This window comes from Carassius gibelio, chromosome B8 (assembly GCF_023724105.1).
Source record: "Carassius gibelio isolate Cgi1373 ecotype wild population from Czech Republic chromosome B8, carGib1.2-hapl.c, whole genome shotgun sequence".
NCBI classification, from domain to species: Eukaryota; Metazoa; Chordata; class Actinopteri; order Cypriniformes; family Cyprinidae; genus Carassius; species Carassius gibelio.
The window spans coordinates 200339-218028 of record NC_068403.1 but is presented as its reverse complement, the minus strand read 5'-3'; the positions used below and the strand labels follow the sequence as shown (position 1 = coordinate 218028).

The window sequence follows — 17690 nt, the reverse complement described above, 5'->3', positions numbered from 1 at the left end:
TATATATATTTAATAATATATGCATTTGTAAGCTATAATAGTATATATATATATATACCCTATTATTATAGCTTACAAATGAGGAATACAATAAAAATAATTGTTAATTACATTGAAATGAAATATAATTGTAACAAAATATATAAAATTACATTTGTAATATATAATTTATCTTTTTAAAGAAACAAGTGAAATATATATGATATACTTTATGATTACCTGTGAGTAGGTATTTCTGGGACAGTGATCAAAGGCGTTGTGACTTTTTTTGACACCTCTTCTTTCATTCCTTTCTTCTGCTGCTGCTTAGAATCCAGTTTATTGCTTCGTTTCTGCTTCTTGAGCTGTGGCGTTTGTGTGTAGGCACTGCGACCCCTGTTAGCCCGACACCCCAAAACTCTCCCCCCGGTCTCTTCATCATCCGACCCGTCCTTCGCAGGCGGAGAGTGCGCCTCACAAAACGCAGTCTTTTTCACTGAAAACGTAGTCCCATTCACAGTAGTCTCTCTGACCGGCTCTATTTTCATAAAGAGTCCAGCTCTCTGCGCACAGGTTACATGGAAAGCCGTGTAACAGTTGGCCTTGTGGCACTGAATGGATGCTCCACAACCTTTCTGCTTGCACAGGTAACATGTTAGCTTCCACCTAGCAGGTGGAATGTTGTCTACGCCCTCGATGGGCTCAAGGAAGACTGTGTTGGCGAAACACACCTCCGGGATCCAAATAGCACAGACCACATGTGCCCATCGCCCGTCGCTGGTTTGTTTAAATGCTCCGCCCCGATTTGGGCAAAGCACGCAGTCCACGGGGTGAGAGGGCGACTGCAAGCAACAGCGGCAGAGCCACTGGCCCTCAGGGATGTAGGGAACGCCGTAACACTCCTGGTGCACCGCCAGGTTGCAGATGTCACAAAACAGGATGACGTTACTGTTGAGACATTCATCGTCGAGGCAGACGCAGCAGAAGGCGTCTTCGTCGATGATACTCTGTGAGGGCGCTTGGCTTCGCAACTCTAAGAACGACTCCTTTTCTAGGCGATCTATCAGGATTTCGAAAGTGTCGGGTGACACTTGCGGATGGCTTTCTGACACTCGTTTTTCGTTTACCAGCTCCAACCAGGCCACGTCCTCCTCGTCCATGTCATACTCCGCGTCCGTTTCCATCTCTTCACCGGACTTCTCAATGTAACGGTAATATGCCGAAGGGCGAGGAGGCACCTCGACTGGTTCATAAGACTCTTGTTCTCTGAAAGTGGGTTTGGGTAAGGTGCCTTGGTGGCTGTTCACGCTCGAATTCATCTGAGACTGTCCACAGTTGGAGCTGTGGTTCTGTGATGAAGACGATGACAACTGCTTCACGTCTTTCTTTTTCCCCTTATGGGCTCCCGATCGTCGCGGGGAGCTGACAGCGGTGGTCACCGATGACTGCTCGCTGTTCTCTTTGTTGCTGTTGCACTCAGCAATGTCCTGAGCTGTCATTTCATCTTCAGTGATCACCATCAAGGGGTCGAAGATGCTGATCCGATGCAGTCTTCCATCCAGATCCACCTCCACAATCTTCTGAGCCTGGGCGTACGTTAGGGTTTCTCTGGTGGGTGAAACCTTCAGCTGGTAGGGAGAGAGCGAGCGTGGCTGTGACGCCCCTCTACCAGCTGTACCTGTGTCCGCGGCATCACTTTGGGCCCCGGGCAGGCCTCCCCTCCGTCGTGGTTTTCTCATGGGGACTCACACCACGCTGCCCCTTTGTACCTTGACCTGAGTGGCAAAAAGAGAAAAAGAACAAGCATAAGATTCCGAATTGATTTAGAAAACACAAAGATACCAATGTGCAACTGTCCTTTCATTTTCTTGCCAAATAGTCAACACTAAGAAGTTTTCATATCACCCATGGTCGACTGTGTCATGTATCTGTAAATACTGTGCACACTCTCATTTCCTGGAAGTGGTCACAACCCGCATCATGACATGCTGGTAATCTTTTTACTTTTTTTAATTTTACATTTTTATTTTATATGTATGGCTTTATACAACATTGTAGTGTTTTGTATAAATGCAAAAAATAAGCATATATATATATATAAAACAAATTAAAAGGCTATTAGGTATCGTATTATTATTAAATGCAATTTCGATTAATTAGCAGATTCACCCCTTTCGTAATTTTATTACACGACCTTTATAACTTTGCTTATTCTATTGTTTGCACACCTAAAAAAATTTGAAATTATGACGTCTATTTTAATTATGCTAATATGCATTGTTGCATTATGTTAGATATTATAGAATTATACAAAAATTTTAATTTACATAATAGAATAATACATTTACAAATTTAAATCAACATTTCAAAATCTTTGCGCCTGTTAAACTAAGCAATACTGCAGTGTTTTGTATAAATGTAAAAAAGTAGCTTAAAGGCTACTTGTCCATGTAATATAATAATATTATAATTATTAAGTATAATAATAAGTATAAAATCGAATATGAAATTATTGTATCGGCATGTAAATGTAGACATTGCTAGTTAAGTTAATTACGAACATTCGATTATACAAACTCATTTGAAGGATTAAGTTGTGGCCGGTAGCCAATTTACAGTGTTTTTATTTTCGCTGTTCAATGGGCGGGACTTTTGATCTCAAGGCCTCTAGCAGTTCGACCTCTTACTGTCAACGCTAAAACCACTTTTAAATCGTAATACAGAGTCACACCGAAGTAATACATTCGTATCAACTACCTTAAACATTTCAGGAGGCACATTGAAAAACTTAAAGTGGAGTTTTAGGGGAATTTGTCACTGAAGTGAGACAACCACCAGAGGCTGAGAAGTTTATCAACCCTCATTCTTGGACAACCAATCACAACCGTCCACCCTCTCCGTCCAGCCAATCAGCGGCGATAAAAAGTATCACACAAGGATAATAGTTAGGTTGCGCGTCCTCGATTCTAGAACGAAACGTCAGCCATATTTACAGTCCAACAGAACTTGAGATTCACCTAAGTTTCCCGAAAACCCCCTTACACTAACATAAACAATGACAACACCGTTACCGCTTCTGATCATAAAACTGTTGTTCTCAGATGGCGTTCATAAGAATATGCTTACCGGTAAACTCTGAAGAGATCGAAACGCCAAGGCTGCTAAAGCTGGCGGGCTAGTTAGCCGCTCTAGCCCGGGTAACCAGCACAGAAACCCCGCGTGCGGTATCCAAACAACCAGCTGAGCAAAGCGACCGTTGACATTGATCTCACAACTTAAACTGGCGTCAAAACATATAATACACATTCAAAACCCGACAATTTACCGTATTTTCCAACCACGACTTCCGTGGAGAGGCAGAAGCTTTTTTGCGAAGGCAGTTTAAGCTGGTGGTTTGGCCGAAAAGCCGGCAAAAATTCGCCGATAAAATGTCTCCCGTCTCTCAGTCTTCCATAGTTTCCTCCAGCAAATGTCTTCTGCGCATTCATGAATATGGATTCATGTCCAGCATTTTAACTTATCGTCGACGTTAAGTTAGATTTAGACGGGAGAAGCAAAGCTAGCTGGCTATTTTCAGCTTCGACTACTACAACCGTCGCTGCCTGGATAGATAGTTAGCAGTTCGCCAGAAACAGAGGCAGAGCGGAGCTCTCAGTCGAGATGGTAAAAACACGCCCCTTCAGAAAAGCAGGCCATCTACTCTCTCAGCTGCACGAGTAATTTAATAAAGCGTTACGCTAATGTTTATTTAACTCCTTTTAAGTTTATGCCACTTTAATGCGTTTAGGGACCAGTGCGCTTCCCACACAGTTCATGCTGTGGTCAGAGTTCATCACGACCTGTGTCAGCTGTAATGCATACAGCTCGACTGGAGAGGTGCAGACATTAGGCCAGTGAGCGAAGAAGAGGAGCTGCAAATTACTAGATAAACGAAACATTAACATTTATATCAGCAAACATGATCACAAACCCATCCGAGGTGGACGAACACAGTTTACATGAGAGGAAATAACATTTTCTGTAGGCTATTCGAGACATGGGTATATTGGTACAGTTGAGTTAAGGCATACATTATTACATACAAGAAACAAAATACAGTACTAAAGCCAAAGAGAACAGTAAAATGTGAAAAATAAGTCAGATCCTGGAAATCTCACACTGATGTGCTACTCACAACCTTGCTTGGTGCCATTTGTCATGGACCGTAAATCACTTCCACAAGCTAAACATCCTGTCACACCTTTCAAAGGATTTGAAGGTAACAAACAAAAGCCTTAAAGTCAATATGAAATTAGAATGGACCATTTGTACTTTCTGAATACACATTCTTCGTCTTGTGAAAAATTTGTTGTGCATGTTACTCCAAAAAAAGAAATGTTTGTCTCTGTAATCATTCAGTAAAATGTGATAATTTCCCCTAACACACCATTTCTAAATCCCTCCCCTTTAACCACCTGGTTTCATTTTGCTATGTAATTTTAACACCCACTTCACTAAAAGTCCCACTTGGATAAAGGTCCTGCTAGAAAAGCAGACACCGCCAGAATTTTTTTTTCTAGAAGCATACCTGGCTTCACTCAGAAATATGGCAGATTAAAATGGGTAACCATTGCCATTTCATCTTGACTTTAAATAAACAAGTCACAATACTAAGGCTCATTTCTTTAAGTGTTAAACTGAAGTCAGTAACAGTGTCCGTTATGCATCCCCAACAATTCATTATACTTTTGTATACAAATCTTTGTGTGTGTGTGTATATTATATATATATATATTTTTTTTACACTACCATTCAAAAGTTCGGGGTCAGTAAGACTAACAATTTTTTTAAAGATTCTCTGATAAATAGAAAGTTCAAAATAACAGAAATTCTTAAAAAAAAAATATATATATATTTTGCAACATTATAAATGTAATGTATATATTTGGTCAATTTAATGCATCCTTGTTGAAAACGAGTATTACAGTACATAAAAAAAAAAAAAACAATAATTCCCTTACCCCAAACTTTTTAACGGTATACTGATTGTGAAATACTTGACCTTTAAGATCCATAACACTAAAATACATAAAATCGTACAAGGCTATCCTTTTTAAATCAGATAGCACTTAAGGATAGTTTACTAAACATAAAAAGTCTGTCGTCATTTATTCACCCTCATATCATCTAAAATTATTTTCTTTTTTGTGTAAAATAATTAGAGAATTTAGGTTTGTTTCTTCCCCTCAAAAAGCTCTCATATGGCTTTAGATGACTTTGAATATGGCGCACGAGTTGTCTGAAAGAGCACAGGGATGGAATAAATTCTGTATAAATGGTGTGAGGGTGAGCAAATGATCGCTTAAGGTAACATGCATACTGGCAATAAATGTAAATGTGGACAATGTGGACAGTTACCACTATATCAAAATAAAATGTTCATTCACCAGACGTCCAGATATACCACATATTCCTTAAGAAGTCAGTTATTGTACAACATACTGCTATTCATACACTTTATAGGAGTAAATAAACAATTCTAAATTGTTCATCGGCAGAAACTAAATCACATAACCACAATATAATGTCAGACCATACTAGGACATTGTGAGTGTGTTTCTTCTCTTTGAGTCCCTTCTTGGGAAAGGAACAAAGCTCCTCACTTCTTTAAACGATAAACCTGTGAATAATAATAATAATAAAAAAAGATCAGTTTGCATTTACATACATAACATGTGCATATATATAGTACAGCACACATAAATCTGTGTGTATAATATGTTGCTCACATTTCCACTCTTCTAAGGGCAATGTGGCGTTGTCATAGCGGTCATCGTATGGTGTGGGCACTGGGGAGTCCTCTGGGTCTCTCAGGCTATCAAAATAATTGTGTGCCAACGCACCATCAGCAGTGAGACGAGCATCAGCATCTAACACCAGCATCATCTCAAGCAGATCTACCGCTGGGGTTAGTTACCAGTGGAGTGGCATTGAGGGACAACACAGTGGGTCAAAAACAGAGCAACATCATTAGAATAGCAAAAGCTGATATATGTATTATAATGTGAGCATTATTATATAAGTACAGGGCAAGCTGAGCTATTTTTTGATAATATTTTAAAGTTATTTTATCATTTATTAGGCTAGCTGGGTCAGATTTAGGTTGGTTAAGGTAGCAGAATATGCCAGTATAAAAGTTGTTATAGTTACCTACAACTAAAACCATAACATTTTTCGTTAATTCAAATAAAATAAATGTTAAATGAAATAAAATAAAATAAATAAAACAACAAAAAAAACATTTTGAAATTCAAACTGAAACAACATATATATATACAAACACACACACAATTTTTTTTAAAGAATACAAATGATACAAAATTCTAACTAAAACTTTATCTAAAATTAAAATGGAAAATAAACAAATACTAAATAATTCAAAATATAAATAAAATCTATAACAGAAACTCGATAATGGCAAAATAACACTATTTGTAGAGAAACACTTTACAATAATTTTTTTGTTTCTTTGAGAATCATCAAAATTGCTGGCAGGCAACTTTTTTTTAAATGCTTTTGGGGAAAGAGTTAATGTTAATCAATAAATATACTATTGTTGATTGTTAATGTTAATTAACAGAAGTGTATTAGTATAGAAATTAACATATTAAATGCTGTAAATATGCATTAAGTAATATTAACTAACTGAACCTTTATTGTGGAGTGTTACCTATTCTAGAAATAACTGCAGAGTTAACAAAGCTTCAGAAAATTAACATTGAATAATAATTTCATTAAAATTGTTTAGCTGACATTTAATATTTTTTGGGATGCCTATTATTTTCCAAGTTGCAATGCATAACAAACCTAGAAGTTTCCATCGGTGTTCCTTAGTAAAGAATATGTCTGGCAACACTAGGTGACATTCTATCTGACGCTTGGTGAAAAATGTAAAAACTTAAATTGTTCTGTTGCATTTGCTCAGCATCTTGTCATTTTTGTCAGAAATAATGGCATGTCACATTGACAGGCAGCAACTATGCAGTCAAACTAAATCATAAGTTTTACAATGAAAAAAAGTATCTTGCCAAGCAAGAAATGTGACAACATGACAAAGGAGTAATTCTTCATTGGGGTATTACTTACCTTTTTTACTGGCTCTGGGAAACAATGTTGAGAAGTCTTTGCGTGGATAGTGGGGCAGGGATTTGACATAGCTTTTTGCCTATTCAACAGCAATGAAGACACTGACATTGATTAAGATCAGGAATGACAGCGGAGTACAGTAGCTAACAGCAACCATCACGCAAAACGTTAATAATTCAAGCTGAATTTTCTCCCTAAATATTCAAGACCATTTTCTCAATCTTTCTTCACATTGCATTAGCAATTCATTCCAAGTTGCATCAGCGATCAGTCTCAGGTTTAATCAAGATTCAGACATATCATGTATTAAAGATACCATCATTTGGTAGCACTGAAAATGTCTTACCTCTGGGTTTTCTAGTTTCTCAATAAATTCTGGACCTGGTGTCCCGGTTACTTTCATTATCTGAATCAACTGGTCCATGTCTGAGTGTCAAAAGTTAAAGACAATGAACATCATTTTTGACAATCATGACAAAAGGGAATAAGTTGGGCACAGCATTTCTAAATGCAATAGCAATTAACTAAATGACAGTGTACTGACTGTACATCAGTCATTTGAAATTTAATTAACAGAATGTTAAAAGTTTTACTTTCTGAAATCCAGCCCTCAGAATATGTTCATTCATTAAAAAATTGAAATAAATTAGGCAAATTGAATGCTGAAGGATACAGTCTTTTCCTTTAAAGAGTGTTTTTCCATTGAACATTTCACCCATGATGCACCCAACAGACCAGATATCCACTAGAAAGTAGAAAAAGGCAACAATCACACATATTGAACTATAATAATCATTGCAACCACCAGCCTTTAAAACAATGCAGAACATTTGACATACAGTACATTAATGCAGCAAATCTGAATCAGTAGAGCGCATTCGATCTAACTGACAATTAACGATTGAAATCTACATGAAGGAAGGGTATCTGAGCATTTCTAAAGACAACAATATTTAAAAATGCAAATTATTGATTGCAAATGATTTTGGTTGCTTATTAATAGTAAGGTAGTTGTTAAGTTTAGGTATCAGGTATGATTAGGTATGTAGAATATGTGCTTTTTAATTAATAATAAACAGCCAAAATGTTAAAGGTGCCAAAGAATGCAAAAAACACTTTTATAAGGTGTTTGAACACAGCTGTGTGGGTGCAGTATGTGAAAACAACCAGCCTATAATGGTAAAAATCCACTCACTCATTGTTTTATAATTCCAATAATTAATAAACAGTCTCTCCATACAAGAGATGGGTGCAGGGTTGCCAGGTTTTCACAACAAAACCCTTCTCCAGACATAAAGCAACCTGACAGCAACAGTAATAGTGTAGTAGCCCAATTCCACAGACTTGGCAACACTGGAAGGGAGGCGGGAGCCCCAGCTCATTCTCATTTAAAGGACACACACACATAAACAGAGCGTTTCAGCTCATACCCTAATTTTCATTTTCATTAATTTTATATTTGGATTTTATATTCATTTACTTATTAACTGAAACCCATTAACATGTTAAATACATTTATTATTTATTGTAAAAAAAAAAGAAATTTTCTAAATTCAATTTTCAATGGACCTCAAGATAATTTGTAAAGATTTAAATAAGTAAACTTGTATATACATAAGCTGTATGAGTTTATTTGTAAGGTGTCCATGTGTTGATATTGTAGGTATCCATTTTTTATTCAATATGCATGTTAGACCTATGAATACCAATGAGAGCATGTTAGAACTGCTCATATAAACCAACAGAGGTGCTATTGAACAGATGAAAAAAACTAACTGGAGCATAACAGATGACTAAATCAATATTTACTGTATTTAACCTCATATTCTAGATGATACTAAATCAGGGAACACATATTCTCTAATAACTAAGAGTTTCCCATCAATAAACACTTAATTTGCTGCTTACTGATAGGTAGTAAGGTGCTTGCTGTAGAAGTTATGTTTAGGTAAGGAGTAGGGTTAATGGATAAGGAATATGGTCCTGCAGAATAAGGCATTAATATGTGTTTACAAGTACTAATAACCAGCCAATGTGCTAGTAATATGCATGCTAATTAGCAACTAGTTAATAGTGAATGGTGTTCCCTAATAGTGTTACCATATGTTTTGCCTAATCAGAGTAAACCTAGCTCTCAGTAATAATTTTAAGAGGTGTGTATGTCTTAATGAATGACAAACATCTTGCCTGTCTGCGTGTAGTGCATCCAGTTTAGAATGACCTCAGGGGCCCGGTACCACCTCGTCACCACGTAACCGGTCATCTCTGCTTCTGTATGACGCGCCAGGCCAAAATCCAGGATCTGCAAACAGACCAAATGCAGAGAGTCAGTGTCAACTGAAAGAGATTTACGCTTCTCTCTTTTATGGTGAAAGAATGGTGGCACAAACCTTCAGCTCACAGTCTTGGTTCACAGCCAGGTTTCCTGGTTTGAGGTCCTGCAATGCATAAAGGTGTTAATCTTCCTACAAAGACATTATTCTTGAACAATTACACAAGATCTTAGTGGATTTCTTAAGAAGTCTTTATTCTGAATGCGGTGAACTGTATTTCACATTGAAAGTGAGCCGGGTGGCTTCTAACAGATCTGAGCATGTAGAGACACTGCCTCACCAAACAGGAAATCAGTGGCATTACCTCATAGGACAATGTGTGATAGAAAATCTCAGACAAAGCAAAAAGCACGGAACCCACTCATAATAATAGAATTAGAAAAACTTTATGGCTAATTTCAGAACCTGCATGTAAAATGAAAAACTGGATAATTGTATAAATCACTTCTCGTAGCTTGGCATTCATTCATTTTTTTTTCAATCTTTTCAATCTGTGCATCTAGCATTTAAAACATACTGCCAGAATGTCTCCAGAAAAGCACTCCTACAAATCTAAGAGCATCTTAATATTGTATAATAGATGCACACACTACCATTCAAAATTTTGGGGGGTCAGTAAGATTTTCATTTTTGTTATCTTAAACAGCAAGGATGCATTAAATTGATAAAAGTTACAGTGCATACATTTAAATAGTTACAAAAATATGTATTTCAAATAGATGCTGTTCATTTCAACTTTCTATTGAACTAAGAATCCAACAGATTTTTTTATAGTGTTCACAAAAATATTAAGCAGCACAACCGTTTTCAACACTGACAATCATAATAAATGTTGCTTGAGCACAAAATCAGCATATTAGAATGATTTCTGAAGGATCATGTGATACTGAAGACTGGAGGAATGATGCTGGCAATTCAGCTTTGCATAAGATGAATAAATTACATTTAGTAATATACTGAAATAGAAAACCGTTATTTTAAATTGCAGTATTAATTTACAATATTAAAGTTTTACTGTATTTTGATTAAATACAGCCTTGAGTATAAGATAATTATTTAAAAAATATCTATATATTTTTATTTAAAAAAAATCTTACTGACACCAAACTTTTGGACAGTACTGTAAATACCTATTTTAATAATCCAATAATGTTTCATAAATTTGCACATAACTTATTTCCCATTATTTGGAATTTGGATAAAGATATTCATAAATAATGAACAAAAACAGCTTTACATGTTGTAATACTTGATTAAAAACCAGACTCGTAACAGCAATCCATTTTATTAAATCTAATTGGACAAGCCACATGAGTGTGTTGTAAACTAGTTAATATGTGAATAAATATGAATTTGAAATATATTTATTCCTCTTAATCTGAGAGGGATGATTGCTCTCTCATCTTCTCAGATGAGAAGAAATGTTGTTAATGATTGTTGATAGTCCACTGATCAATACATATTAGTGAATTAGCATTAGTAAATGTAATTCATGGAGATGAAAACTCCCCCATGGAGCACATTTGCATCTCCCGGAGAAGAGCTACAACGATCCCAAGAGAGGCCATGTGCCTTTAATTCAGATCTGTGTGGAAATGATCATTATGAGCAGATGCTGTTTATTCATTGCCAGTCTCACTTACTCTGTGAATGATGCCAGCACCATGAATGTACTGTGGAGTGGAGAGAAACAGAGGGACAAAGAGGAAGAAAGAAATACCACAAATCAGTATTATGACATCCTTCACAGTGTTATGTTTCAGTATTTTATTACACTAATAGGACTGATCTGAAAGACTGCATTACCATTCCTACTGGCAATCATCTTAAGCCCAAAGTATACTTCTGTTTTTACAAGTACATCATTTTTCACTTTAGTTTTTTCAGATGTTGACCAACTTAAAGTCAACAGGAAACATCATTCACAACCCAGTTTACTTTGGGATTGTGATCAGGGGTTAGGATTAAAAAAAAAAAAAAAAAAAATCCAGAGCCTGAACTTTTTTTTCCAGGGGTTGGGGGGGGGGGGGGGGGTGGCCATATACACACACGGTTATTAGTTAAAAAAAAGAGAAAATGATTTCCTTTGAAACTAACTGGTAACGTATCTGCCAATGCCATCAGCCCTTGACAGGCTCAGACTACAGATAATGGTGGGATATTTGAAACAGCAATAACAAGAAAGATTACTCACTACAATATTGTGCAAACACATTTAACATATAGGATGCTTTTGATATCAAGTTTTGCTGGTTAGATTTATCCTTGACAAGGTACAAGATGATCTACAATTTAAAACATAAAACTTCTGAAACTGTTTAAAAAAGAAAAGAAAAAAAGAAATAATGGTAAATTAAAAACTAGGAAATTTAGGAAATACACAAAGACAGGAAACTACAGTTCAGTTCAAAAAACAAAAAAAAAACAAAAAAAAAAATGTCCAAGAACTGGTAACTTAAAAGGGTCATATGATGCTTTTTTAAAGATCACTATTTTGTGTATCTGATTTAACAGAATATGTTGACATACTTTAATGTTAAAAAAAATTGTATTTTTAAATACTGTACATTATTGTGGTTTCTCTATGCCCCGCCTCTCTCAAATGCATTGTTTACTAGAAAGCACCTCCTTTCGACAAGCGCAGTCTGCTCTGATTGGCCAGCTTACCCAGTGCATTGTGATTGGCCGAACACCACAAGCATGGATCGGAAATGTAATGTTCCTTTTCTATAATCATGAGCTTCTTAGACATAAATATAAAAACAGTAAATAATGTCCTTAGTTTTACCATCAGTTCAAGCCAGAGTCGCGTGACAGACACAGTAATGAAGCTCGTATGTGTTTGCAGTACACAAGCCACGATTACGAAAGACTCCACTGCGACACTGCTTTGTAACTCTGCTTATACATGCACAAATAGCTACATAACACACTAAAGGAAAAATAGAAATAGTATCATATGACCCCTTTAAACAAGGTTCATACAGATACTGCAAAATAAATTAAAATAAAAGTCTTTCAAGGACTTGCACTACTTTATCGGTTCTGATCCGGCACAGTGCCGGAGAAAAGCCCTGTATGGTGTATTTATAGAAAAAAGAAATTAAAGAAGCAATTCTTTCTTTATTATAATTTTTTCTTGTAATAAAGTGCACTGATGAATCATATGCAGCAAGTCCACAAACATACACTACCGTTCAAACATTTGAGGTCAAGAGTTTTTAAAAACGTCTTTAAAAAAAATAGAAGTCTCTTATGCTCACCAAGACTGCATTTATTTGATCAAAAATACAGTAAAACAAATATTGTGAAACAATATTACAATAAAAAGAACTGTTTCTATTAATATATATTTTATGTATGAAATACATACAGTACAGACCAAAAGTTTGGACACACCTTCTCATTCAAAGAGTTTTCTTTATTTTGATGACTATGAAAATTGTAGAGTCACACTGAAGGCATCAAGGGCTATTTGACCAAGAAGGAGAGTGATGGGGTGCTGCGCCAGCTGACCTGGCCTCCACAGTAACCAGACCTGAACCCAATCGAGATGGTTTAGGGGTGAGCTGGACCGCAGACAGAAGGCAAAAGGGCCAACAAGTGCTAAGCATCTCTCGGGGAACTCCTTCAAGACTGTTGGAAGACCATTTCAGGTGACTACCTCTTGAAGCTCATCAAGAGAATGCCAAGAGTGTGCAAAGCAGTAATCAAATTAAAAGGTGGCTACTTTGAACAACCTACAATATGACATATTTTCAGGTGTTTCACATGTTTTTGTTATGTATATGATTCCATATATAATTCCACATGTGTTCATTCATAGTTTTGATGCCTTCAGTGTGAATCTACAATTTTCATAGTCATGAAAATAAAGAAAACTCTTTGAATGAGAAGGTGTGTCCAAACTTTTGGTCTGTACTGTATGTAATTTATTCCTGTTATGGAAAAGCTGAATTTAAAAAAAATCTTAAAAAATCTCTAAATGTCTTTTAGGGGTGGAACGGTTTGTGGAAAAAAATCTAACTGTACGGTTCGGCACGTGCTAGGACTGCGGTTCAACTTAATTATGACAACACATCTGTAATGTGGTTTGCTATAAATAACACGTAAAACAAACAGGGTTCAGCTAATATATGTTTCTGTTGACGGATGCACGTTTTGGCCATTACAACGACGATGAATGGGGGGGGGGGGGGTTGGGGTGGGACGTGGACAATTCACTCTTGTTCAATGCGAATGCCGTATGAGGCGTGCGCACACAGGTGAGACCTGAACAGCACACGTTGATAACTGTGCTTTAAGCTAAACTCTTTTAAAATTTACCAGTTTAAACGTTTAAGAGCGAGTGAGAAGATGTGTGCGTGTGTTTATCTGAAGCATGCAAACCCGCACCTCAGAATGCGTGCAAATATTAGCTCTCTCTGAAGTATTGTTTAAATGGACAAATTCACACACACACAAAAAAAAAACTGAATCAGTGCATTCTCTTAAAGTGACAGCACGTTCTTAATATTAATCAAACAGCAACAAGAAAGAAATCACTCTTGTAACTTTTGTAACTTTAATAAAGATTAATCTTTAATTTATATTGTCAAATATGCAATGCTGTTTTACAATTCATTACTTTATTCAATTTCTGTACATAAAAACTAATGTAAGATTTTTTTTTTAAATGACTATTTATTTGTATCTGTTTTTTATAGTTAGATATATTATTCTTATTTACTTTATTTTTATTTGACAGTATAGTTTTTCCCTAAACATTGCACATACCGATCGTACTGAAACCGTGACTTTAAAACAGAGACACAAGCAGAAGCGTAAGCTGAACCGTTTCACCCCTAATGTCTTTACTGTAAGTTTTGATCAATTCAATGCATCCTTGCTGAATTAATTTCTCTCAAAAAATAACTTTTCACTGACCTTGAACTTTTGAACGGAAGTGTATTAACAGTCAATTTTGGTTCCATGTTCTGTTCTGACTGGCTGTGTTGCATCACACAGCATTTTAATGTTCACAAACTGTTGTAAACTTGTTACATCATGCCTGGTTGGGAAAATGTTGCCTCTTTTTGTGAGCTGTTTTGGTCTGACCTTTAGTCCGCACAGCATTTGATAGACCAGGAACTGGATACGGTCTTCTGTAAGGATGCCCTTGACTTTAGAGAGGTCTGTGTACATGTATGGCATCACCAGGTAGCTAAAACAGAAATCAACTGCTTATTTTTTTTTTTAAAGGAATAATTCACCAAAATATTAATTCGGTCATTATTTATTGACTATCATATCATTTAAAACCCATTTTCTTGTGTTATTTTTCATTTCTCCTTTTGTCTCTTTAAATATGTCTTAGAAAGGTCTCATTAAAAACTTACAAGTCTTGGAAGTCGTCCAGTCTGGAGGCAGGAGTGAAGACGTCTAACAAGCCTATTACCTTGGGTTGGACAGCAAAATTGACACAGGAAAAAAGCAAGTGAGTCACAGCCTTTTCAAGATGTTATAATGGTTTTCGATGGACAGTCTGACTGAATAAAGCGGCCTCGGTTTCAATGTAACCTATTAAAAACTTAGATAAGGTACTTATAGTTTATGATACCGCAATTAATCATCAGTGTGTCACCATGCGTCACAAATATCCTATTCTGAACTTACACACCGAGTCCGCCAAGCTAAACATTTGATACTCACACCATTCTCAATGAAAGCAATGGGAGTATGGTGTGATAAAAGTCTTTTTGTGCCTTGCAAGTCATTCAAGCCATTGAAACTGCTGGAAAATAGAACTAACAATGTAAGCAGCAAGAACTGACCTTGAGGCACGTCAAGCATAAACGACACTTACATTTTCATGTTTCATATGTTTGAGCAGCCTCAGTTCACGATAGGCCCTCTTCGCGAAGATCTCTGACTGAAAGGGTCGGTGCAGCTTCTTGATGGCCACCTTCTCTTTGGATTTATTATTAATGGCCGAGCTAAGAATAGGAGAACAACCATAATCATTAACAAATATTGTGAACTGAGGTTGAAAATTTAATGACACACTGTAACAAATTCAGGAAATGATATAGAAACTGCAATATGCAAATAAGAATCTGCACAAGCATGTTAGTTGATGAGACGTTGCTTGGCTGCAAAGTCTTGTTGTCAAAGCATGTGGGTTTCACAGTCCCCCACTTTCACCAGTGTCTGATCTTAAAGCTGTTGTGAAGGTTTTGTGACATTGAACCAAGAACAGGAAATGTCAATGCTGCTGGGATATATCATGTCATGACTAAGTTTAGCAAAGATCTGACTGTAATAGCGAAAATACAATATATACAGTAGCATAAGCATCTAGAGCAGGGGTGTCAAACTCAATTCCTGTAGGGCCCTGCAGAGTTTAGATTAAACACTAATTAAACACACCTGATTGCAACTAATCAAGGATTCAGTCTTATTTGAAAACAACATGGTATGTGTGTGTTGGAGCAGGGTTGGTACAAAACTCTGCAGGGCTCCGGCCCTCCAGGAATTGAGTTTGACACCCTTGATCTAGAGCAAATAACATGCCAAATTAGAAATGCATGATACATTGGTGACATCAGCAGCATAGTCAGTCTGATTTGGCCGTTACTGGTTGTTGAAAATAGTTAACAAAAAAAGTTTTTATAACTACAAAACATCCATTGTTCTATCATTCTTTTCTACTGTACAGTACATCTGACACCTTGTTTCCACTGAAAGCATGTGATTTCATGTGCATGTGAAACAGGCCTAATGGTGTAGATTTTTATCATATCGGTTATCATTCATAACCAAATTATCATTGGTTATCTTATCAGCTCAAAGTCTAAGATCAGACTGCCCCAAGTAAGTTTTAAAAGTAAGATTAATTTATTTGATAGGTATATTGAAAAAACTCAAGCCAGATTATGTCATTGACAGGGTATAGACACAACTTCACAGTACAATTTCATGAACTACCATGATTTCACAGTGTCCATGGCAAAACAACTTTTGTAATAACATTAATATTCAGAACATTACATTCCTTAAAACTAACTAGTATCTATTTGCATGGAACTACTTATTCTTTCATTGATCCAGTCAGTAGGAGTGCAATGGTGATTAAGTTGTCTTTAAATTTCCGAAGTCATTATTCACTCGATAATTGCAGGTTGTCACTAGTTCCTGGGAGCACATTGAAAATTTTAGTTACTACACAGGCTAAATCTTTCAGTTTCAATAAATCTGAAACTACTTTAGTGAGCATAAACACACATTTCTAAAGCATTTATTCATCTTACTTAATGTTCATTTTAACATTTACTAAAACTTTTGTATCTGTTATTATTACTTACTGGACCTGAGCTAACATGAACTAACAATGAACAGTTGAGTTTTAACTAACTTCAACAAAAAACGCAACAAATATATTAGTTAACATTATTTAATGTTACGTGTTACCGTATTCGCTTTAGACGAATACAGTATGTACCCCTGCCTAGGTTTTGCTTGCAACTATTCCAGTTTAACTAGAAAATATGAATGAGGTATAAGTACTTATTTCCCAGTTAACAATTTAATTATGAGCTACTAAATAATTCGTATGGACCTAACCTAAGTACTACTGTATTGACTAACAGAATCAAGTCTAGTCATTATTATTACTAACTATACGCTAGTTGGAAGCAATGAATGCTAAAGCGGCTTGCCACATTGTTCGACTTCATGTGGCAACCTGTTGAAAGGCAGTTCACGAGCGTCTACCTGCATTCCAGGAACTCACCACACGCTGCCATAAGCTCCCATTCCGATCTGCTTTAAGCAAATGTACTTGTTCGGAACTTCCCATAATGTACTGTTGATCTCCTCTCGACTGTATTCCACCCGTGACTCCATTTAGCGATGAAGGAAAACAAGCAAAGAGCAAACGTTCAACGCGCACACAGTGACTCCTACGCGATATTATGCATTCGAGCACCAAAACGTCACTGCGCAGGAACGATTCTTTTTCACGGACCAATATAAAACAGCCGTTTATCTGGTTCCATGTAGTGTGGAGCGGCTGCGGAATCGACGCTTTAAATCACTAGCCATTCAAACTTTGGAACGCTCCGTGATCGAACGCGCTGAGATCTGTCTGAGGTTGACGTCATGATCCCCCGCACACGCCCACTTTCGAATTTAAACAACTGCGGCTTTGATTGACGCACTGCTGCTCACCTCCATGTAAACACACACGGGTGATTCTGCAGTTCAGTGCACACA

The 17690-nt window shown here is 36.6% G+C and overlaps 4 protein-coding genes across 17 annotated transcripts in view; 2 read left to right on the top strand and 2 right to left on the bottom strand.

Moving 5' to 3' along the window:
• The window catches only part of LOC127963297 (bromodomain and PHD finger-containing protein 3), a 234857-nt gene extending 231271 nt beyond the window's left edge, over positions 1-3586 (bottom strand). The window contains exon 1 of one of the 2 annotated variants that reach the window (XM_052563121.1): positions 3106-3586. The gene's annotated coding sequence lies outside the window, so the exon portion shown is untranslated. The remainder of the gene's footprint in view (positions 1-3105) is intronic. The other variant, XM_052563122.1, reaches the window with a different exon arrangement.
• LOC127963306 (mitogen-activated protein kinase 13) overlaps positions 1-17590 on the bottom strand; it is a 259971-nt gene extending 242381 nt beyond the window's left edge. Inside the window, exons 1-12 of one of the 8 annotated variants that reach the window (XM_052563151.1) lie at positions 17209-17573; positions 15283-15412; positions 14816-14874; positions 14535-14640; positions 11081-11110; positions 9495-9542; positions 9292-9406; positions 7778-7849; positions 7451-7530; positions 7105-7183; positions 5748-5921; positions 3898-5638 (exon numbers count right to left, since the gene is read on the bottom strand). In XM_052563151.1, coding sequence (XP_052419111.1) covers positions 5556-5638; positions 5748-5921; positions 7105-7183; positions 7451-7530; positions 7778-7849; positions 9292-9406; positions 9495-9542; positions 11081-11110; positions 14535-14640; positions 14816-14874; positions 15283-15412; positions 17209-17321 — 1089 coding nt within the window. In that variant the 5' untranslated portion in view covers positions 17322-17573 and the 3' untranslated portion in view covers positions 3898-5555. Of the gene's footprint in view, positions 1-3897; positions 5639-5747; positions 5922-7104; positions 7184-7450; positions 7531-7777; positions 7850-9291; positions 9407-9494; positions 9543-11080; positions 11111-14534; positions 14641-14815; positions 14875-15282; positions 15413-17208 lie in introns of those variants that run through there. The other 7 variants (XM_052563149.1, XM_052563147.1, XM_052563150.1 and 4 more) reach the window with 7 other exon arrangements.
• The window catches only part of LOC127963305 (bile acid receptor-like), a 244412-nt gene that overhangs the window by 87719 nt on the left and 139003 nt on the right, over positions 1-17690 (top strand). The gene's annotated exons all lie outside the window — the stretch shown is intronic.
• The window catches only part of LOC127963310 (lysosomal amino acid transporter 1 homolog), a 278938-nt gene that overhangs the window by 136061 nt on the left and 125187 nt on the right, over positions 1-17690 (top strand). The window lies entirely within an intron of this gene.